Here is a 25,341-nt window from a genome sequence, read left to right as displayed (position 1 = left end):
TACTACAGGATTGTTTATGAATTATTCGAGCCCTAAATTGGCCCCATGCTGTGCCTGAACATTAGAGAGTTTTGTATTTTTAAAATGTGCATTAGATACAAGCTTTAACTGTCTGTATACAGTTATTGTTAATGGGTTTTTACACATGCAAAAACATGCTGAAAGAGTTGGTAGAACCAAATAAGGATTTTTACAAACAAAGTAGAACTAGTAAAATGTTAGAAGTCAGGACATTTGAATTTAGTTGCCCATGTAATGTCCATTTAATTGTGCTCCTTAATGACAGTGGACCAAAACATTGTAATCTATAAGAATCAGGAAGAGATACACAGCTGTTCTGACTTTGTCACTAAGTACAGTGATCATGTAAGTGAATCCCATTAATGGAACACTTTGTATTCTGTGCAGCAGACACATGGTGCTTTTTGCCATCAGATGAATATTCCATTTCACAGCAAAATGTTTGTTTTTACAACTAGCAGCTAGAGTTGAGAATATAACAGGGTGCTTGAAATCCTTGAAAATGCTTAAATTTTAATATTGTCTTTTCAAGGTTTGAAAAGTGCTTGAATTTCAGATGCGGTGCTTAAACATGCTTGAAACCGTATTTCGTAATAACTATCTGACCAAGTAGTTTTCTTATCAGATAGAGAAATTAAATGAGTCGCAAAGTGTAAAAACAAAATTTCTCCGCCTGGGCTGCCTTGCACTTCTGCATCGTCAGTCTGTTTCAATGCGCCACTCGGCCCCTCCCCCCGCACAGTCGGGGATGAGTGCACAAACTTGACGTTGCTGTTTTAATGAGCGTTTGATAGAAAACGACACTGGTGGAATTTGTACTCTTGAGTCACATGACAGATGAGATGATTTTCAAGTATACATACATAACACGTGCTAATTTTTAAAACTATTATTATTATTATTTTGCTAGCTATCAAACTTGCTGGAGAAATGATTGAAATGCACTGAGTGTGATGCAGTATGGCAGCGCTATTATAGTAGTTTGTTAAAACATGGTGATATATGGAATATGCTGTAAACTTAGCTAACATTACTTAGCAGTAGCAGTAATGTGAGTTACTTCACTCAAGTGAAAGCTTTAAACGTTAGTCCGATATTTAACTAGCCAACTTATGGCATAAGCAAATAATGGTAATAAGAGGGACTGATCAATATGGGCAATGGGAATAGCCACTTTTTTGTGCTATTGAAGTTCCCTGGCTTTCACTCAAAATCTGTTTATTGTGAGCACCTACACAATAAACAACTTAAAAATTATAAATGGCTTCAAGCTCACATTGAGGCCTGTGGGGCACTATCAGCCACCGAGACAACAGACAAATTTAAGTGTTTGCGTAACAGGACCTGACAGGAAAAATGCGTATGAACCCTAATATAAGCAAACACTGAAAACTTGGTGCTTATTTGGGTGCCTTTGTTTCTGCTGGCATTATTTGGGGAATCTAAATGGCATTGCTAAAACCACAAGAACAGAAAGATTTGAATGTGTGTATGTGTATATACACACATTTGTGTTTGAGACCAGATGCAGCTATGTGATGAATGATTCATCTGCAAGCTGAGGCCCTGTAATGTCTCCATCATCAGTTGGGCCTCCTTTCCCATTCAGTCTATTGGTTCGTCGCTTGTCAAAGTTGTGAAATGAGTGATTTTACGCAGGGCAAAGACCTACAGCTGTGCAGTTTTCTGCCACCAAGCCTACTGTTACTGAACAAGTAACACTTGTTTCATTTAGTGAACCACAGATTGTACTTTTTTTTTCATTTGAGCTTTTCTTTACAGATGTCAGTTTATTCTGTGTACCACATACTACACTAGACATTTTTAAAATGCCTGTATCTAGGCTCAGATTTGCAATAATGATATTCATGAGAGTATAGCAAACCAACTACAGAACACTGCTTTATCTGTGATTGCAGCTTGAAGGCAGCAGCATTTTTATTAGTGCAAACAAAGTGAAGGGTGTTTTAGATCTTTCTTTTCCAACCATATAAACTCTGTATGCGCAAATCAAATGTAAGCGCAAAAGTAGTAGCGCTTACCCCAGAAATGTTAAGTAAAAGTATAACACAACTGTTTAATACTTTATTCATTGTTCAATTAAAGTCACTTAACCTCATAAGTAGGGATGGGTATCGTTTAGGTTTTATCCGATACCGGTGCCAAACCAGTACTTTTGAAATGGTGCCGGTGCTTAAACGGTGCTCAAACCGGTGCTTAAAGAATGGGGAAAAAACACAAACTTTGTCCAAAAACCTCTCATGTTCAGCTGTTTTCCACTTTTTCTTTGGTCATTTTAGCCTTTTTGGCCAGGGTGAAGGGAGTATCTGCCATCCAACAAGAAGACAGCCGCATGTAACTACGACGGTGTTTGCTAGTTCACCTCACGTACATTAATGTAATAACGTGGTTAGCCTACTCAACGTAAATTACACATGAACAACATTAAGCTACTCACTCAGAGAAGAACGGCTGCTGCTGCCATCATCATCCTCATCATTTCTGCTACACTGGCAGGGCTAGGGGCCAGGACTCTACTCTTCGGGATTTTGGGGGATGTTGCTAACTCCGGGTCCGATAACAGGCACCACACCCGCAGTAGATGTGCTCGGTGTGAGGTCTCGCAACAAGCTATCAAATACGGCGCATTTCTCGGCTTTTAAAAAAAACGCTATGCGTCGCCAGGTGTTTCATCGGATTTGAGGTGTTACCTCCTTTGACAGTATCACAGTATCAGCTTAAAGCACTTGTTGCAGGCTGCTGAGTTTGCATCTTTTGCTGTGAAGTACAGCCAGACTTTTGACGGCTTTGCCTTGGACATTTTTAATCTGTAGCTCTGCTCTAAAAGAACGTGCGTACCTGGGCCCGCCTACTATCCCCGGAAACGTAAAATGATTGGCTAGAATTCAAAGTGTATGACATCTCAGGAAAAAAAGCACTGAAATGTGCGCTGCTTTTCGGTCTGGTTACTACCGTTTATGTCAGAACCGGTGCCATCATGGCACCGGATACCGGTACCCATCCCTAGTCCTAAATGTTTGACGCATGACAGACCGACAGGCCAGTCATATCTTCCATACTTTCACAACCATTCAGGCATCATCAGCTACAAGAAACACATGAAACAAAAACAGGACCTGAAATTAAATGGGTCTCACGATTCAAAGCAGCGTGTAGCGACATTCGTTTGCTACACTGAGCGTGAACGAGCTCATTGGGCTATTGGTGATTAATGCCACCGGTACCCATCCCTACTCATAAGTCTTCAGTAGCCTGCACTCAATTATCTTATATAATAAACCTTACAGATATTGCCTGCCATGGATGCTTGATCTTAGGTTGTGCTTGTTAATTAGTTGCTTAATGCTCTGCTTTTCTACCGTGTAGCTGCGTCAATTTCTGTTCGTCACTTGCTCTTTCTGTGCAACATGCCTCCGTGGCCTGGTTGTATTTTGCAGACTGCAGTGCTTTGTTGGAGGTTGTTGAAGTAGCTCGGGTTTTAAGTCGTCATCTGAGGCTCATGCACAGCTCTTGTTCTCTTGCTGTTGCTGTAAACCATGGCCTATGCCACTGTGGGTTTTGGGGGGGCTTTTTTGTCTTGTTTGTTTGTTTTTTAAATCAGTATACATGAGTTTACCAATTTAAAAAAATGAATTCGTTATTTAGATGAATAATGAACAACAAATAACATCAACAAAGTCTTGTTTTCCCTACAAAAGTATACTTATTCAAATTAGTCTCGCTCTGTATTTTCCTGTGTCATCCACACTCCACCTGCAGTGACTCTATGGTCCATTAGTGTGGCCAGCCTCAGTTTGAGAACCACCATAAATTTATTCACTGATACCATTTGTGCTGATTAATTGTCTCTGAAGGCAAAACACACACACACACACACACACCAGGGGGTTTATTGTAGGCAGTTTTTTCCTCCCCTTACAGAAGAAGCCTGTTAGAGATCAGGGGTCAGCATTTCCTTTGTAGTAGAGCTGTTCATCAGAGTCGAGGCAAACCAGCTGTAAACAGATTTTTGTACTTGTGCTGCACACACCAGACCTGAGCACACACAGCCAGGAGGCATCTTGAATGCCACACTGTCATAAAATAACCAGAGTGTGTGTTCTTTCTTAAAGTATATGGTTACAGGAAAACACCAAAAAAGCCTTTGCAAGGTTGCGTGGTATGACTGTTATCATTTTATGTAGTGGAAGGATTTTTCAGTAAGGAAATTGGCAATCAGTACTAAAGGGTCATGCCAAATCAGTCCTTCCTGTTTTGTTTTTTTTCCATCCTCCCTTCAGGAGTCAGTGGGAATCTTGTCAGTCCACTTTGTGATGCCGTGGTTCCTGACCCTTTTCACTTCCCTGCCCTGCTGGGACTCTGTTCTGGCTGTCTGGGATCTCATCATTCTACACGGTGGGTGCACAGTCACAGAACTTCGCTTGGGTAACTGGCTGCTGGCCTGCAGATTCAGTAAAGATGACAGTAAAAGTGATCTTCTAATCTAATCTGGGCACAAAAGCAAAAACTGCTAAAATGTTAAACTACTGCTTTAACTTCCTGTTCTTCCCACAGGCTTGTCAGCTGTCTTCCGTACCGCTCTGACCATCGTTGAGCTCTTGGAGCCCCGACTAATGGACCTGAAGGATGAAGGAGCAATATTACCCCTGCTGTTAAGAGTACCTGTTGATGTGTAAGTAAAATGAGACTTGAGCTTGAGCTTTCTGAATGCTCTGCTGTTGTAGCATTAGTGCACAGTTATCCTTCTATTTCTGACATCTATCATTGTCACATGTCTTTAGCTTTCATGCATTAATATTTTCCCAGACCACCCTCATGCTTGAGCTGCATGGGTACAATGTGCTGCACATTTCTCAGAGCCAAGGGCTCAGTTTTTAGGCACTAAATAAAACTCCAGGCAGCTCATGAATATCAATCAGCTCATCAGACTGGACATGTTTGACATCGAGCATTCCAGGAAAAATAGAGTGTTAGTGTTTTGGCGAGGTTGTTTTCGTCCATGTCTGGATTAAACATCCTTTCTGCTAAATTAGTTTCTTCAATGGCAGCCCATGGTGCTTTTGGTTGAAGCCCTCTGTCTCTCTCTCACTATGCTGAATATAAACGTCACATGCCGACGGACATGTTTTGTTGACGTGGAGCTGTAGTTATGGAAACTCAGCAGGGTCACTGGGTTTGTGTATACAGTCTGTCTGTGAGAGACGTGCAGCTGCACAGTGAATATTAAAATTCAGTTTATCATATTTGTTTTAATAGATAAGCTCCCTTCAGCTACTTAAATTCTACCCTCTTGTGTGCTTCTCATTGTAGACAGGTGACACTGTGTGGACCCAAGGTTGTTTACCTTGGACAAAGATCTGTAAAGTAGACCCTGGACAAATGGAGGCAACGCAGCCAAGTAGTTTCTATAGGTGTAACTGTGTCACAGGTAGTGATAAAGCACTTTATCATGACCAGAGATGGAGCATATGTACTAGATACACACCAGTGACTTGCAAAGTAGATTAGAAAGGACCAAATATGCAGGACTATTGAGTGTAACAGTTTAATAGCTGTTTAATCATGATGTACTTGGAACATTTATAGCTAACTTACATTCCGCTTAAAAAAGCAATCAGTTGTGTTTTCTTTTAGGTTACAAGGAAAGAAACAGAACATTTCGATCCATCTGTGAACCTCTTCTGCAGTTTGTAAAAGCATGCATCAAGGGCAGCACTGACAGGCCCGTTTTGTTCTAGCCCTGGCGTTCAGTGGGCAGCCTGCCATCACGTCACATTGAGAAGTCCTTGTTGCCTGCTTGGCATCATTGCAGAAGCTTGGTCAGAAGTCAACACTAAGTGGTCCGGCTGTCTCCCAGGGCAGGATCTCCTTACAGTGGGAAGATACTGCTGAAGAAAGAGTGAAAGGGGGCAAGTGGGGAAAGGAAAAGGGATGAATGGGGGGTCAGAGAGGGAAATGGCTAGGGAGAGGTGGTACAAAAAATTTAAGGGGGGGGGGGGGGGGTAAAAGAGAGGGACAAAAATGAAGGAGGAGAGGGGCTGAGATCTTCAACCTCTCCTTAATTTTCTTTAAGCTTCTCAGTTCTTTTACTCTGTGAATGGTATAAATGGGTGTTGTCATGCAGCCACATAGGCCATTCTGATTAATGAGTGGTTGAGAGGCTCATCCATCTCATGTGACTGTCTGTCTACACTTGGCTGTCAGTCAGCTGTCATCTCAGACGTAGGCTGTAATAATGACTCCAAACACAGCCTATATCACCAGTCAAGGAGCAGCTTCTGTATTTCATACATTATTTTTCTTTCTTTCATTTAAACTTTTGCTATTTGTTTTTCAAGGGACTCTTAGAACCACTTCTCATTGTTCTTTCTTTTCATTCACTTTTTTTTTTAAATCTCAGGTGATTACAGATTACAATGAGATATCACATTCTTATGCATCAATATGTATAAGCTGTTAAAACTCTTGAATTACTCACAGCTGTTCTGCATGTAAGTGCTAATTTAGCTCTTAACTCTATCATTTGATTTGTATCCGTGATCCAGGTATGTGAGTTTAATAGATGTTTTTCTCCCTTTTCTTCATCTTTCTGGTCTTTAAAAAGATTTGCATAGTAAGTTAGTCAGCAGCTTATGGAAAATTGTTTTTCAATTATCTACCCTAAAATTGTATTACTGAGCTCCAGTTGAATTCATTAGCGTACTTTTTCTTTTATATTATAAAAATCTATTTTCTTTATCAACTGAAAATGGATTCAAATTTTTTTTAAACTCTAGTATGTACTTTTGGCTGCCCCTTTAGTTCCAAGCGGTTGGCACAGCGGCTGGATACACATGTTTTGATTTGGCACAGATTTTCCACCAGATGCTTTTCCTGACACAACCCTCCCTATTTTTAGGCTTGGGACCAGCACTAGGAATACGCTAGCTTGTGACCCCCTGAGGCTGGGTTTAATGACATTCTCCCTTATTGTTAGCTGTTAGCTGCCACGTGTCTTGAACACAGTATTTGTTATGATTATGCTCATCGCTAGGATTTTATCGATAATGATAATGATCAATATTCTCATTAATATTGTAAGTAGTGCACATTGTTGGTATAAACAAAACAACATAATGGTGATGAGGGCTTTTTAAAAGAAAAAAAGATAAACTCAGTGATTTTTTTTTTCTCTTTCTGTTGAGGATATATGTATATATATATATATATATGTGTGTGTGTGTGTGTGTGTATATATGTGTGTGTAGGGATGGGTATCGTTTAGGTTTTATCTGATACCAGTACCAAACCGGTACTTTTGAAACGGTGCCGGTGCTTAAACGGTGCTCGAACCGGTGCTTAAAGAATGGAGAACACAAAATGGTCCAAAAACCTCTCATGTTCAGCTGTTTTTTTGTAAAAAGATAACAATGTTAGCCTTTTCTGCAGCTATAGGGCATATATGGCATCACTCTTGGCTGGAAGCAGTGCTTAAACAATGGAAAAAACACAAAATTTGTCCAAAAACCTCTCATGTTTAACTGTTTCCCACTTTTTATTTGGTCATTTTAGCCTTTTTGGCCAGGGTGAAGGGAGTATCTGCCATCAAACAAGAAGACAGCTGCATGTAGCTATGATGATGTTTGCTAGTTCACCTTACATGCATTAATGTAATAACGTGGTTAGCCTACTCAACGTAAATTACACATGAACAAGATTAAGCTACTCAAGCAGAGAAGAACGGCTGCTGCTGCATCATCATCCTCATCATTTCTGCTACACTGGCAGGGCTAGGGGCCAGGACTCTCCTCTTCGGGTTTTTGGGGGATGTTGCTAACTCCGGGTCCGATAACAGGCACCACACCCGCAGTAGATGTGCTCGGTGTGAGGTCTCGCAGCAAGCTATCAAATATGGCGCATTTTTCGGCTTTTTAAAAAAACGCTATGCGTCGTCAGGTGTTTCATCGGATTTCAGGTGTTACCTCCTTTCCACAGTATCACCTTAAAGCACTTGTTGCAGGCTGCTGAGTTTGCATATTTTGCTGTGAAGTACAGCCAGACTTTTGACCGCTTCGCCTTGAGCATTTTTAATAATCTGTAGCTCTGCTCTAAAAGAACGTACGTACCTGGACCCGCCTACTATCCTCGGAAACGTAAAATGATTGGCTAGAATTCAAAGTGTATCACATCTCAGGAAAAAAAAGCACCGAAATGTGCGGTGCCATCCGGTGCCATCATGGCACCGGATACCGGTACCCATCCCTATGTGTGTGTATATGTGTATATATGTGTATATATATATATGTATATATGTACCTTTTGTTTACAAGACCTGTTAAATGTATACAGGCTATAGCAGTCTGTTAGCATAAAGCCGGCACCTAAAGAACTTGCAGGTTGGCAACTTCAGCAAATAAATTAAAAAAGCAATAACTAGATTTTTCAGGTGGAAAAAAATGTCTACATATTCACAAAAATTCAAAGCTGTTTTTGCAGTGGAGTTTATGCCCCCTAGAAAAGCTTGGCTTTTGACGCTAAGTGAAATTGGTCAGAATGCACTGCACCAAAAACCTTTTGATTGGTCGCCAGATGACTGCCCTGGCTACCCTTTGTTTGCCTGGAAGACGCTAACTTGTTTGCAAACACTCACCACCTACTCGTTTTAAGTTTCACTGCTGCTTAAAGTACAACCCAAACTGGAAATGAAGAATGTTCACCTTCAAGTTAAAAGCTGTGCAGACCTATTTCAACGGCCAGTTTTCGATTTGCATTGTGGGTTTTTGTTTTTTTTGTTTTTCTCAGTTTCAGTACTACTTGGTAAGACGTTTGCAAACAAGTTATCTTCCATGTGAACTGTTTGCAGTACTAAAATGAGCTCCACTGCGCTTCATGTCATGAAAACTCTGGAATCGTGTCCTGTAGGGTTCAAGTTTGTGCAACCCCTCACACACACCCAGCTCACGCAATTCCTACCGCTTGGAGTCACTGCCACCCTCTACTGCACAGAACACCAAGGCAGATTGCACAGAGACTTCCTTGTGTGGTGTAATATGATGTGTTGATGAGGGGCAATAAAATAGAGTGCTGCCTAAAGTTCACACTTTTCCATCTGAGTTGTAAAAGGCCTGCATGACACACAAATTCACATATTAGTTTTTCAAATGCGTGTTTCAAAGAAAAGTTTTACATGAATTTAGAAAAAAAAATAGGCAGGAGGTTGCTGTTTAACTACCTGCTGTGGCTGAGTAAAACACGTGTTCTGGGTGGAGCGGCTGAAAAGATTCATTGTCTACTCGTGTGTTTGATAAACATTTCAGGCTTTTTAACCTCAAAGGTTTTAATTGAACTTTCAAAACAAAAGAGTTCTTATCTTTAAAAAGACATTATCTGTCACTCCACCTTGGTTGTTTCCATTATGTCATTTCTTTGTCGTGTGTGTGTGTGTCTGTCTGTCTGTCTGTCTGCTCTGAAATGTTTCCACTCTAATCCTTTTGTGGTTTGTTTTTTCTTTATTTTGAGGGGCGGGGATTGATTTTTATGTCTGCCCACTAACAAGCTGTTACCTAAGCTGTTACTGCCACAAACTACAGACATATTTTGTTAATTATTTTTATGAGTGTTGTTATCTTGAGGTGGAGTCAGCCTCATATTTAGCTGGAGTCAGGAGGCTGCACTATAGAACCTCTGATAAAGCAGCCAGATGCACTGCATTGCTTTTAAATGGTTTATTCCAGAGGCTGCTGGCAAACCTATTCAGTGCTTATTCAGTATGTTGCTTTTAGGTGCATTTGGAGAGACACAGTAAAACATATAATACTCTTCAAGTTAAAAGTTACTTATTTGTAGGTTTATAGTCTTCATTTTCAAATAAAATTGGCTTGAATTTATTTTGTTTTTGTTTTAAATTTTGTTTCAAATCACCTTGAAACTTTCACCACCCCTCCGACTCATTTACCGCTTTCTTTCAGTAGCTACTTTTCATTGTGCCGTCTTCAGTATCTCCTGTGCAGTCCTGTCTCTGTGCTTCCCCGTCTGCACCCCCTCCCACTCACTTCCCATACACAGCATTCTTAGCCACCAGTCCGATCTCTTTCTTTTTTGTTTACCCCCTCCTTCGTCAATTCCCATAAAACAGTGAGGGTTATCCCTCCTCCCCTGTGTTCTCATTTTCTTTTCTGCACCCCCCCTTTCCTCTCCTATGCGTCCTTTCATTCATTCATTTATCCACACTGCCACTCTAGTTCAGCTGGAGGGGTTGACACATCATTTGTTTGTTTCACAGTGACAACGGTGGCTTACAAAAACGTCTCTGCTGCATTCACACTGAGGGTTGCTCAGTTGCTCTTAGTGAATCAAACCTTTTAAAGGACTTTCTTAGAAACCTGATAGAAACAAATGTCTGGGATTGATCAGCCTTGTGCTGTGTCGTATCGAGCATGTTTGCTCTTTGAGAAATACAGTCTATGAGAGAAAGTTGACAGAAACGTCTCGGTGGTTTCTCTAAAAGATCTGTCTATCACCATCTGGTATATACTTTGAACTACTTTAAAAGTATGTTAGTTCCTTTTTTTTTTTTTTTTTTTTTTTTTTTTTAAACCTTATTATATATTTCTACCATATTGATAATGCGATGCGTTGTATTGTAAAGAGTCATTAGGTACTGTAATGAATAGAGGTGGGAATCACCATACATCCCTCGATGCGATATTATCACAATACTTAACGCACGATACGATATTATTGCAATTTTTAAAAAGTATTTCGCAATATTCAGATTCTGTACATAAAGGTAAACTTGATCAATATTCATTTTATCTAATAACAAAGTCTCACACTCAGTCTTTCTCTCATTTCAGTTTTATTGTTGACAAACTGAACGGTTTGTATTACAGTCTAGTCCAACTTAACTGAATCAACCATCTGGTACAATTATAGCTATTCTGAACTATGCAGTTTATGAAAACTATGCAGCCCCTTCAGCAACTGAAGAATTTGAAAGTAAATTAAAACAAAATATAATTTTACATTAAATAAAAAAGTTTTAAACTTAATTAAAATAAAACATGTCTTAAATTAAAATAAGTAAACTGTCATGTTTATTGCTGCCAAAAAAAAGTTAAACACATTTGGACAGTGAAGGAATGTCAGGATTCTTGCTCAGAAAAAGGATCAACATGCTCTGAAGTCAGAGCACAAAAACCTTTTTTGTAACAAAATATAAATTTCTGCTGTCCCTGTATCGATACATTATTAGCAAACCAAATATCACAATACTACACAGTATTGATTTTTTTCCCCCACCCCTAGTAATGAATCTTCTTTCCTTTCCTGAATCTCTCCCTGTGGCAATAGAGCTGAAAACGTCTGTTGGTGAAAGTGCTCTAGTCAGTGAGCTCCTCTTAACCACACCTTCACAATAGACCATTGAAGTTAGTTTGATGCAGATCACATGTTATTTCCAAAGCCATGTCTTTCACTTTCACTGTGTTCCTCTTAAACACTGAAGTTCAGCGATGATCTTTGGCTTTGAGAGTTTGTAAGTAAAGTGGATGTGGATACAACTTCAGATCATTTCAAATTATACATCTATAGTAATTATTTGTCCAATTAAAGAACTCTTATCTAACTTACAAACTTGAGTGGGGCAAAGTTTCAGTAAAAGCAATACTGGTCTGCTCTGTTTCTTTAGTAGTGCAAGCTTCCGGAGGATTGTGGTTTATTTAGTTTTGTAAGTAAAGTTTTGTGAAAATTGAAAGAAGCGTTCTGCATCTCTTGCCTGGTCTTCAAAAACTGGAACCTTTTTGTGTGTCGTGTATGTTTATGGCATCAGTTTGGTTTGGTGAGGAAGGATTTCTGCTCATCATACATTGGCAGCACATCACCGGCTCTGAAACGTTTGCTTGATCTTTTAATGAGCTGACAAAAACCCAGATCCATCAGAATTTTGCCTCATTCATCTATCTTCTTCCCACTCATTTCACTCGATTTTCATTTTCCGGAAAGTGCTCTGGCTGTTATGTGCAGCCATCTGTCATTCTATGCTGGGACATGTGATCTATCCCAATTCCAGTTAAAAATGGTTTTTAACTAAAATTTCTTGTCTGCTTTTAGAGCGAACTGAAGATCAATATGTGTATCAGGACTCTGTGTTAAGTACATATTGATGTCGGGGTATTTTTTGCTAGATGTTCTTAAAGCTGATACCCCGATGCATAAATCATTCATACAGATAAGTTATTCTTTATCCAAGATCCAGTTTTTACTTTACAAATCTGTATGTTACAGATGATCTGCCTCTCTAACACAGATGCCTTTTGCAGTGAACTCTGGGGCTAGACTGACACTTTCTTTCTCGCCTATCAATCATCTTTCCTTTAAAAACTGGAAGCAATAAACCCAAATTAAATTATAGAAACCATATCGAATCCATTTGAATAACTTTGGATGCAAATGTAAGCAGATTGAATACTACATCAGAAGTTGTATTATCATATGTGTCCTGTACTGTCTCTTAATCAAAGGGCCCAGTATACGGTGTTGGTTCCTGCCCTGTGGAATACAGAGGTCCAAGACTGGGAGCTTAAATGCATGAACAGCCTGGAGCTGGAAGAAAGCCACAATGAACCAAAAGCAGGTACTCATGCACTCACAACCAGAACAAGTTTTGTTAGGCAGAAACCTACAAAGCAGAGGGACAGTTTGGGGCACTCCGCAAATAGCCTTTCAAATTCTGGTAACTCATTCATCACTTAACCTTTAGTGGCACACATGCTGATCCTGTTACTCACACACACACACACACACACACTTTATTCACAAACCTGTTTGTGAGAACTCTGCTACAACAGGGTGAAAACAGTTGCCCCTTGTTCACCTCAGTCCCTTTTTTCCTACAGTTTACCGCTTTATAAATGTTAAACTGCTTGTTAGGTTTTTGTCTCTTACTGAAGGCTTTTGAATGTCTGTTGTTTTGCTGCTTGCCACAAACAAATCAAAATATTTAGCTTTTATGGAAATGTTCAAATTAAAGTAAATATATATGCTGGTAAGGCACTCTGACTCTGGGTGTCAGTTGACATCTCCTAGAGACTGTGTGCATGCGTGTGTCAGTTCAGCCGTCTCTGGTATAACTGAACATAACAAAGGAGCTTATCTCTTTTGAAGGTTGTTCAGGTATCACCTCCACAAGACATGGAAACCCCTCACCACTGGAGTCTCATCTTCACAAAAAACAGTTAAGAGTGTGTGTGTGTGTGTGTGTGTGTGTATTTGGGCTGCTTCCTGACAGACTCAGAAAGGCTAAGAGATGAGTCACATGTTGGTAGCTGCAGGGCTGTTTGTCAGTGTAGTGGGGAAAGCAGAAAGAAGGGCAAGTGTGTGTGCGCGTGTGTGTGTGTGAGAGTCAGGATGAGTCATCCTTATTTGCCAGCCTGTCTGACTGTCTAGCCCTGAAGACAACGGGGGGGGGGGGGGGGGGGGGAATAAGCTGATTCATTTACTGCCTCTGACAGAATCCAACAGTCCGTTTCTTTTACATTTTCACTCACTCTGTCTGCCAGTGACGCTTAAGAATAATCAGAATGTCATTACACATTTCTTGATGTGTGGTCCACACTCTCATTAGCATTTCAGCCTCTTGAATCTTGAAACAAAGTGCCTCTGCTTTAGAACATTGTTCATCTTGGAAAATAGATCTGTTCATGAAGCAAGACTTAGACATGACTTACAGTCAACCTGAACTTCCCAGAACAGTCTGCCACAGTCACAAAAAAACGTTCTTCGGCCCAAGAAGATCAAATTATCCTCCATCAACAAGTACATCCCCACAGAGCACTAATTGCAGCATCAAGTCATACTGGTATTACATGAAAAGGCCAAAGACAATAATTATTAAACCCACAAAAGAATTGTGGCAAGTTTTCCATAATCTACCTGCCACATACCCGAAACTATGCTCGGAGAACATTGATTAAAAAATTTAAAATGAACTTTGGCTAAAATGGAGAAGTTACAAAATACTAAATTAGAAAGATTTAGCAAGTAACTGTCTGATTTTAAAACTTTGCAACTGGCTACAACAAAAGATAAAACACCTTTTAATAAATTATTATAAAAAGAAAATTGAAAGTGCCTATTGAGTAAATGTCAAATTTTTAATGGCTAACGTTAACATGTGCACCAGATAAGTTAACATTTGTTCAGTGGTGGGTTTAAAAAATCAGTTTCTCAATTCAAATGGACTTTAATTTGAAAAATCCAATATCCATTCAATAAATCCTGAAATCAATTCTTTAAATATAAATGTATTTTGCAAGAAACGTCCCGATCTCAGCTAAAACCTCACACGACCATTTCAACAACCTAAACAGATAAAACACCAGCAACAAAAGACCAAAACTACGCTTCACCTTTGGAAAACATTGGTGTGAATTCTGTCTTGCTACCACCACGATAAAGTCTTCCTTCATGCTCTCTCTCAGTGTGCGTCAAGACCAAAATCCACATGTTAAGTTGTGGTTGATTTGTGGTTTTCTTCATTTTTTGATCTACTGCAGCATATTTTCAATGGGGTTATGGTAAATGGTAAATGGACTGGTTCTTATATAGCGCTTTTCTACTCTGTCCGAGCACTCAAAGCACTTTATACAGCTAATTCATTCACCCAATCACACCCATTCACACAAGCACTTCTAAGCTTAAGTGCGCAGTATCTAACATTCATACACATTCACACTCCGATGGATGCATCGGAGAGCAACATGGGGTTAGTATCTTGCCCAAGGATATTTGGCATGCAGACTGGAGCAACCTGGGATTGAACCACCGACCTTCCGGTTAGTGGCTGATCCGCTCTGCCACCTGAGCTAGCCATAAAATATATGCCATAAAAGACCAGGAACATCTCCTAAATATTTTTCTGTGTTTTATCCTTAGTTACATTGACACAATGGCATCTGCTGTTATGCTCTGAAGTGTCAGCTTTATTTTTATACCAAGATTGTTTACACAGTAAAGCAATTTTTGTAAAAAAAATTTGTCAGTTTCCACATGAAATTGTCCTTTTGTGTATGCGTGCGTGTGTCGTACCATGAATTAGGACTGGGCGATATATCGCGTTTTTAAATATATCGATATATTTTTATACGAGATAAGAGATGTGACAATATCGTTTATATCGATATAGTCTGTTACGTTATAATTATACTTGTGGAACCACAAGTTTGCCTCTCTTTCATCCACTTTTGTCTCTACGCTGCGTTACTCTGCCTCGCCTCTCTCCTTCACTGAACACAACTCCCCCTCCCGCATCACTTCACCTGCAGATAACGACAAGATGGACACGGCAGCTATCAAAGAGGAGCTGGTCGGTAAAAAGAAAACATTTGAAGATTACTATTTTAGTGCTGCAGCGTTGTGGAAATGACAATCTTCACTAGTGGGGATAGTTACAAAGCTTTCTTCTTTATGAATGAGCATACATGTTTTTATTGAATATTTGAAGAACCGGCAAAAAAACCAAACTCTTGTAGAGGACATAAAGTCAGAGATAGAAACTACAAGGAGCAGGTGCATCTAATACAGGTAGAGCTGCTGCAAAAACCCACAGAGTGTAGCAGCCAACGCAACAAATTCTGGATCCTTGGCTTTTAGTTAGCAGTTAGCATTAGCAGCACATGCTGCCTCCGATGTGAAAGGACCAGCAATGGTCCCGGGTCAGCCCTGACTTTGTGTTAAACTAATCCTAAAGTAATAATGGTATTTCTAACCACTGATATACCACAACTTTATCCTTTCAACAGCTACTGAAAGTTAGGGGACCTAGCTTCTATCGGATATTTACATAGAGATTCTCCAGCTTCAAACTGTATTACCCTTCAAGGACCTGCAGTCAAAAAAGCATCCCTCCGACAGCCAAACTCATCTGTTCTCTGATTGGATAGTTAAATTTGTGATTGACATGACATTGGCCAAACAGATGAAAGGAAGAAAAACAGGGTCAAAATTTGTACTTGAAACTTGAGTGAAGAGTTTCACACGTATTTTTTGGTCCACACACAAATCTTTTTTACACACACACAAATTCTTTTTACACATAAAAATCCTGATTTACAAGTACAAAATATTTATGACCAAAATTTTATGGCGTTATTTTTGTGCCACTATTCTGAGCGCACGTAAAAAAAAATTGCAGGTGCAAGTGTTGTATTTTGAGGAGAAATTTATTTTGAGTGAAGAAAAGCTGCAAAAAAAAAAAGTATTTCAGTGTTTGCTATTATCCACACACACACACAATAGCAGCCCGTGTCGCTCAGTTTTTGCATTTGCGCTCGCAATGTGTTTCTCGCGCTCTCAACATTTCTGCCCGTGTGCGCTCAACTCTTTGTGTACACCGTTATATTTGTGCCACAAAACCAGCCAATCACAGACTTGGATGCAAAAAAATCTGATTGGCTGTTCTGGTCTCCAATCAGCTCGAAATGACAAAATGCAATATCCCAGAATCCATTTCGTCCAAAACTCAATCGAGGCAGTGGCGGAGGAACACAGAGTGACGGAGTTTGAAATATTACTCTTTCTGGGTCACAAAATAAACTTTTAAGATATTTTCATGTGAGAATGGTGCTGTGCAAACTTCTAATATCTGCTCGATTCATCAAGACATCACATATTTGCAAAAGTGCTCTAACGTTTTCAGAGATGCCTGTTACCCACCAGCTGACCGGGTGGTCACTCGGGTTAAATGTAATGTAAAAGGCTGAACTGACAAAAAATCACTGACTACACCACCAGGTATTATAGGAAAAACCATAAAGCCTTTGAATTAAAACAAACGCTGTTGTGACAGTGACGTACAGTCTTGTTGGTATATATGTATGATTTGTATCACCTTCATGTTTTCCTCACCACATATTCGAACCGATATCATGAGCAGCAGCTTTTACAGCTGTGGCTCCAGCAAACATCAGCTGATACTAGAAATTAATATTAAATCAATTCTAACAACTGCTGATCAAGCTGCTGTTGTTGTTTAGCGCAACATCCGCTGGTTTCCTCTTTCTGGCGCAAAGTGGGCGATAAACAAACAAGAGAGACGATCAGCTGATCATTGATCAGTTTCATGATTGAAGTAGCAACAGGAGAGGGAGGGGAGAGAATGAGAGGAGACGAGGCAGCTGACAGCGTAAAGACAGAATAAGACAGAATAACTCCAGCTTTGTGTCTTTTTCATTGTAGCTGAAGTACAGGACTAATCGCGTTCCTTTTCCCCTCAATACGGATGTGTTGTAATTGGTCCAGCCGAGAGTTGATCATGACCAATTGGCTAATCCACCACCTTTCATTGTTTATACAGTTACAAAAACAAACAAACATAAAAATGAAAAATCACCATCGGCCCACCGGGCAAATGTCCGGTATGCCCAATGGCCAGTCCAGCTATGCGGTCAGCTGGTGGGTAACAGGCATCTCCGAAAACATTAGAGCACTTTTGCAAATATGTGATGTCTTGATGAATCGAGCAGATATTTGAAGTTTGCACACCACCATTCTCGCATGAAAATATCTTAAAGGTTTAATTTGTGACCCAGAAAGAGTAATATTTCAAACTCCGCCATTCTGCGCTCCTCCGCCACTGCCTCGATTGAGTTTTGGACGAGATGGATTCTGGGATGTTGCATTTCGTCATTGAAATACATTTTTTGCACGCAGCAATGAATTTTGTTCACTCAAATTTAGCTTTTCTTCGCTCAAAATAAATTTCTCCTCAAAATGCAACACTTGCACCTGCAAATTTTTTTTATACGTGCACTCAAATTTTTTGCGCTCAGAATAGTGGCACAAAAATAACGCCATACAATTTGAGCCCATACAATGGTGGCAAACAGAGGAATTCACGTAAGATTTGCGCATGCGTGGTACTGATCGGGTTTCCGGTACGGATCAGGTAGCGACAGGGACCACAAATGGCACCTGTAAGAGACGTGGTTACAAAGAGGATTTCAAACTCCAGGCTGTCAGTCACGCAGTAGAACTTGGGAACAGAGCAGCTGCGAAATCTGTCTTTGTTATTATGCTCAGCATCTTTTAATTTACATTTTGACTGCACAATTGTGAGCGTTTTGTTATGCACAAAAACAACATTGTTTTAATTTATTTATGGAGAATTATTATTTAATAAATGCTGATAATTTATTTCTGAGTAATATTTTCATGTACCTTTGCGCTGTATGTTAATAAAAGTGCCCATGTGAGATCTGGGACACAGCTTTGACTAAGAACTCTCTTTTTGTTCTTACTTTATGTTTTTAAAAAATATTGAGATGTATATCGGATATCGCCATCCAGCTAAAGAATATCGGGATAGGAATTTTAGGCCATATCGCCCAGCCCTACCATGAATATCCAGATTAGTTCAAGAAGGAATTTCTTTTCTTAGTTTTTTTGTTTTGTTTTGTTTTTTAATAAAGGTAGGTTTTGCTGTAATCAAAGCCCCAAATGCTGATGCTAAAGATTCTTGACTAGTAAAATACTGTGGCATTAGAGCGCAGGATTGACAGAGAGATGGACCTTTTGTGCAGCTTTTTTGACATTTCATTAAAAACCATGTGATTCATGATTAACAAAAATAATTCCATTAATCATCAACTATGATCTGTGCCATTTCTGCCATTTCAGTTTATGTCATATTGGAAATGCAGTTTTCTTTGAAGCCACTTAAAGCTCATTGTTTTTAAAAGTGGTAATGTATATATATAAAATCTTTAATTACAACCTCTGTTATTTACAATTATAACTGCATAGCATATTAATGAGCATTTTTCATGGAAAAAATGTATATCCTGTGACCGTAGGGGCCTTGGGGTCACGTCCAAAAGCAGGCTGAGTCAGCATAATCTGAAGTCACTCAATTCTCCCTTTATTGCTGAGTCAAGCTGAGAAGCACTGAGAACGCATAGATGTTGTTCTGTCCCTATCCTGGCCCCTCTTAGACCTTTCTGCTTTCTGTCCTCTTCCTGTCCTTCTCTGCTCTTCTATTATTCTCCTTTTTTATTAGGTTCTCTGTTGCCCTCTTTTCACCCTTCAGGCTTCTGCTGCACTTCATCATTTCTCCTTTCCTCTTTGTGCTGTACTTCCATTTCCTCTCTCGCCCTAATATGTCTCTCTCCTTTTTCTTTTTTTTTTCTTTTTCCCACACCTCCCCTGGTGTAGTAGCAGATGCCAGTGTCCTGTTCTCCTCAGCAGGCTCCCATGATACCTACGCTGTTTTCTTCCTGTCCGCCTGCTTCTTGAGCCTAAGTGCAGTGACTCAGCATTCATTTTATTCAGTGCCCCCAAACTGTTTCCTCCAACCAGTGCTGTGTAGCCTGCATACATTTGAATTTAAATACTCTCATATAATGTAATACCCATTTGGAACTCTGAATAATTCAGTTATTAACTACCACTAAAATTACCACATCAATGACTAGGAGAGGGTAAGGACTGTTATTAGTTGAGAATAGCAGAGGTTTGCTGCAAACCTGTATAACATAACATAGTCTACTGGCTCATCCAGCAGTTTCTAGGAAAGTTTTGTTAATATCAAACCTTCGAGTTCAAATTCAAATTGCACTAATTTTACCTTTTTTATGTCAAAAGTGTATTAGCCACTGTTTTATAGATCTCTTTGGTATTAGTTAATTTATTTTCTATTCATATTAGTCATTTATAACATCCAGCACCACAAACAGTTTTACTTTTTTGACCCAGATGAAAGTGGGGTTTTGGGAGGTTATTTTTAAGGCAATCATACTGTTAACATTTTATCTGGTGAATTTTGTGTCCATCTGTTCTCTAAATCTGTTTTATCCCCTTTTCACACCGTTTTTGACCTTGACTCTTTGTCCATCTGTTATTTGGCTCCTGCGGACACACTGCAGTAGTTTATGTATATTAGCGTGTGTGTGGGGGGGTGTTTGTGTGTGTGTATGTGTGGCTAGACTGCGTCAGAATCTATTCAGGATCATTTAGTGAAAACGGTAACGGCACCATTTCCTCCCTCTCTGTGCTTCCTTGGTTTATGATAAATGATTCAGGCACACAATACTACCCTTGCAACTTGGTGTATTACATTTTTTATGCTTTTGCTGTCATTTCTGCTTCAGACAGCGTAACAGTGGAGTAAGATAATGTAAAATAAGTATGATTCTTTCACAGCTCATAGACCTTAACAGAACATTCTCTTAGAGTAGAGGGGTTTAAAATTAGTCTGTTTAAATAGTTGAAAATAGTCTGTGTTGGAACAAGCTAGCAAAAAATTAATGGCCTCAGAACTGGAATGACCACACACAAACATTGACAAGAGAGGTGCTTTGTTTTTGTTTTGTTTTTTTTATTTTGTCAGAGTCGAAAGTTTGTGACCTATTTTAGGGATGCAAGATACCAATTTTTTCAAACCGATACGATACCGATACTTGGATCTGAGTACTTGCCGATACTGAGTACAAAAACCAATACTTCTACCACACACACACACAAATGCAATGAATTGGAAGACAGGTTTTATTTTATTCTCTGCCGATAAAAAATAAAATCGTAATAAAAATGACCACAAAAAAAAATTTCAAGTGAAAAATAAGCACTTCTGTTAAATTATTGCAGAGTCTCCACATTGTAATTTAACAAAATATCACTGAACTATTGGCACTGTCTCGAGCTTTCAGAATAATAAATAAACACTTCTGTTTGGAATAAAATAAATACAAATTAGGTTTGAGAATAAAATAAACTTTTAAATTATTGCAGAGTGTCCAATTTCATATCGCAGCTTGAGTATGCTGAGAAGACGGTGCAATCCTATGTTTTCCACGACCGGCATTGGCTGGTCATCCAGAGAAATAAAATGAGTCAGAGCCTCTGTTATTTTAACTGCCCGTGGATTTTCTCTTGACATTTTTCATCGCTTTTCCAAAACCTGAGTTAAAGTTGGCTGTTCCGGTCCACACTGCTGACATTTTGTTTAGCCTAGCTACAGCAGCCTCCAGTTTCTCTTTTTTATCTGGAGCCACCAGTCTCACTCGCCTAACCCTGTGCTAACGGTTCATGGTATCGGTTAACTTATTTACAGTATCGGCCCCAATACCAGTATCGGTATCGGTGCATCCCTAACCTATTTATATATAAAAATAAAAAATTAATCTTGTACAACTACTGCAAGTGTCCAGATGAAAAGCTGTTTGAAAAGTTGCTTTGTGTGTGTTGTGCATTATGAATGATGTACATTGTTCTACAGTTCGTGACAACCACTTGAAAAATAGTTAAGGATCAGCCAATAGCTAAAATCTCTCCACTGTATCCTGGGTTTAGTACGGTGCGTCCACCCGATAGGACACGCTCGGCCAGAGTTTCAAATCATGTTTTCCGGTGTTTGTGTGTTTGCGTATATTGGTAAATAGTCTAAAGTCAACAGGATTTCCAAAGGGGTTATACGTAAAAATAAAGAAATGACCTGTTTTGCAGATGTCTTTATGACTCTGCGTTATTGTACATACTGTTTTCCACATCATTATCAACTTATTTTACACTGGTTGCAATTTCTTCTACTCTCTTGGCTTGATCTCTCTTGTAAAAGACATTTTTAATGTCAGAATTCTACTTTTGTAATTAAAGAATATATAAAAGTCTTGTTGTCAACAACTGATTGCAGCTTCTGCCTCATGACAGAAATGTTGTTTCTGGCTTAAAATGGCTAGATGGCATTCACAAGAGATATGTGTGACAAATATTTCATAGATTTTAGGCCAACAAGACATTCACCTTTTGCTCAGCAATCACTTTTTGGCACACCGGAACATGAACCCAGGAGGTGACCACCTCAACAGGCTCCTTTCAATGTGGAGGAGTAGCAGCTATACTCTGAACCCCTCCTGAATGACTGAACTCCTCACTCTGTCGCAAAGGGAAAAGCCCATCTGTCCTTTGGAGAAAGCTAATTTCCACCGATTGTGTCTGTGATCTCACTGATTTGTTATTTATTTATTTATTTCTTCTTTTTTTTTAATCTTGCTAGCAAAAAGGTCAGGCTGAGATTAATATATTTATTGCCTTTCTCAACAGCAATCGGAGTTGCTAAAGTAAAATATTGTATAGAGATGTTTGAAGCCCTGTGACAGACTGACGACATGTTCTGAGAGCACCCCGCCTCACCCTGTGATAGCTGGGATAGGCTCCAGTCCTCCCTGATAAGTAGAAGCGGAAAAGGATGGCCGGATGTTTGTGTAACAACCAAGTTCATCGTGTGTGTGTGTGAATTTATCTGGGGCATCTTTTGTTGGTTTTTGGTAGTCTAGATTCTTTGGGCTGAATTTTATTGATTAGTACCCCAAGTATGTCACCTTTCTAACCTCCATTATCCCACCGATGACCTTTCAGTTGAGAATGCTTTCTAGTAAGCTTTTCTCCTAAGGCTTTGTTGTAATTGTCCTTCCTCTTAGTTTGTCTTTGGTAGTTCACTTGGAATAACACCTACTCAATCAGTCCATGTAATTCTCTATTAACTGGATTTGTGTTGTAAGGCAGAAGAAGTCGGTCAGGGTAGTTGTTTTGGGTAGTCCTTTCAAAGTACACCTGTCTTTACCAGGAAATCTTTATTTCACTTAGTCTGCATACATTCCTCTCCTCTTCCTTTGCTTGATTGTCATTGGCATCATTGGACTTCTCTACCCAACAGCGAATCTCACCCAGTATTCTTTGCTAATTTTAAAAATGTTTTGAAATCATATAAATTCTTCCGCCTCCATTTTCACCACCACTTGCCTTTACATAGGAAAAAAAAAACACACCTCAAGAAAGCAGTGTAACATTTGCAGTTTAACATAGTACTCAAAACTAACACAATAAAATACAAAGTCACACAATAGCGCAAATTAACCAATCAAGGAAGTAGTAGCTTCCATATTTTCTAAGGTACAAAATGGTTTATGTCACTGGAGTGGTCTACAGTTCCTTGGCGTCTCTGATGTCTTGCACTACAACATCTTTACTATTACATATGACCTCATTTATAATCGGGGCTAAATCTATGTACTGTTATTTCAATGTGCTCGGTCCCAAAAAAAACCCTTGAAGAATCATTTACCGTATTTCCCGGACTACAAAGCGCACCTGAATATTAGCCGCACAAGCTAAAATCAGGGGAAAATCCTGTTTTGTACATACATTAGCCGCACCTGACTAAAAGCCGCAGGTGTTTCAATGTTGACTTATCATATGTAAGAGAATATGCACAAAGGGAATTGTCAGGAAAGAGATGGCTGTTTGGAGACACACCCCTTTTATTAATATTTTGAAAAACAAGTTATGGGTACATATTTGCATAACTTTTTAGGTATATGTACAAGTAGCGGTAATTACAAGTACGAAACATGTACTGTGCTTCATAAACGAGTAACAAATGTAGTACATAACAATAACCTACAGATCACCAGAAAAATAGATTCGGACTACCTTTTAGGCTCAGGTGCAGTGACACGGCTTTAACGAGAAGAAAAGTCAGTCATTCACCACCATCTTTCTCTTCTTCCACTAAAACCACCAAAGTCCTCTTCTCCAGTGTCGGATATGAACAGGCTCAGGATGGCTTCGTCATCCACTCTCCGCTTCTCTCCTTCGTTGTCACTTTCAAAACCAAACAAATCCTCGTTGTCAGTGTCGGAGTCGAACACCCTCAGAAGGGCCGTGGCGGTGTCCTCCTCTCCATCATGCAGCAGTCCAGCCCTTCGAAATCCGTTGGTGATCATGGATGTTTTCACACTTTTCCACGCTGTCAGATTCCACCGGTGGAGTTGAGCATATCTTGCTTTTCGCAAGTTTATTGCCGCTCGTCATCCAGCGCTACTTTGAAGTTTTTTTCGTGCTACTTGTATGGCACTATGTTGCCTGGCGGATGGACATGTGACCAACATACCACTCTTGAACCCCGATATTGTGTGTCTGATCACATGCCCTTCCGCCAGGCAACGTAGTGCCGTACAACAGCGGAACAAACAAAACAAATTGTCTTACAATATGACAAAAATCATGGACAATCCATAGAAAAGCCGCACCTGACTAAAAGCTTGTGCAAAAAGTAGCGGCTTATAGCCCGACAATTACGGTAATTCTACCAATGGTATATGACATGAGACTGAAATTAAAAGCACAGCAAATCAACATATGACAGAATTAAAGAAATGGAAAATGTCATTTCTGTTCAAAATATCACTGACATAGTTGTTGGATTACTGATCTGTTCTGTTAATCAGTTTATAGGCTATCCAACGAATCTGTTTCATCATGTGCATAGTTTGTTTTAAGTTAAAGAATAGTTATATTGATATTGCATCTAAATATGTTTTCATAAGTTAGGAGCTGTCACAGAAAAAACACAAAGCAAGAGACTTTAACAACAGTTTCCGTGTCCTCATGTCTCCTCATTAAGTGAGACGCAGGCAGCTGGTTTGAAATTCTGCGCTTGTTTGCACACGGTCCTTAATTGGATGAAATTATGAGCCTTATTAATTATTTGTGATTTGTGTATAAATGTGTTGGATAATGGGATTAGAGGCTGCAGGTGGGAGAGGAGATAAGACTGTGAAGACAAAAGCTTATCTTTTTAAAGGAAAGAAAGGAAAGCACTGCTGGCTCAGATCATACTGAGCCCCGGATACTTTCCTCCAGGGTTAGACCCTCAAGGTTTTCCTGCTTGGTTGCTTTCCTTTTCTCGAAGTGTGTGTGTGTGTGTGTGTGTGTGTGTGTGTGTGTGTGTGTGTGTGTGTGTGTGTGTGTGTGTGTGTGTGTGTGTGTGTGTGTGTGTGTGTGTGTGTGTGTGTGTGTGTGTGTGTGTGTGTGTTCACATACTCCAACACAACATTGACCTATTCTGCTGTTACACCCTGTGGAGTCCCTCTGGCTATCCTGGAGTATGTGTGTATTGCTATATAATAGAGGTAAAAGGAGAAACGTGCTTGTGTGGGATCAAATAAGAGCAGGAAAGAAGCACTGTTTTGTGCTCATGTATGTGAATAAAGCACCTTTGTTTACATTGTGTGCTGGAACTTGGCTTTCAGACTCGAGCAGAGAATGTGCCATCTTAATAATTAATGGATTGTCTTAATTATGTTTACTTCCGTTAAAATCTAGGGCATAATTTGTTAAAGGGGTTATTCATGTTTTGCATACACATACATTTGGGTCATCTCTTTTCTTGCCAAACAGGGTAAAATGGTTTTCTCTGCTTCATTTTTTTAAAAATAGAAAATGCTTAAAAAACAAAACAAAAAATGGTAAAACAAACAAAGGATG

The 25,341-nt window shown here is 39.5% G+C and overlaps 1 protein-coding gene across 1 annotated transcript in view; it reads left to right on the top strand.

Moving 5' to 3' along the window:
• Nucleotides 1-25,341, top strand: part of LOC146513612 (uncharacterized) — a 70,924-nt gene that overhangs the window by 8,805 nt on the left and 36,778 nt on the right. The window contains exons 8-10 of the mRNA XM_085168242.1: nucleotides 4,323-4,437; nucleotides 4,597-4,714; nucleotides 12,543-12,655. Of these exons, the coding sequence (XP_085024368.1) occupies nucleotides 4,323-4,437; nucleotides 4,597-4,714; nucleotides 12,543-12,655 (346 nt within the window). The remainder of the gene's footprint in view (nucleotides 1-4,322; nucleotides 4,438-4,596; nucleotides 4,715-12,542; nucleotides 12,656-25,341) is intronic.

Source organism: Neolamprologus multifasciatus, chromosome 7 (assembly GCF_963576455.1).
Source record: "Neolamprologus multifasciatus chromosome 7, fNeoMul1.2, whole genome shotgun sequence".
NCBI lineage: Eukaryota > Metazoa > Chordata > Actinopteri > Cichliformes > Cichlidae > Neolamprologus > Neolamprologus multifasciatus.
The sequence above is the reverse complement of the archived record's forward strand: the minus strand, read 5'-3'. Positions and strand labels throughout refer to the sequence as shown.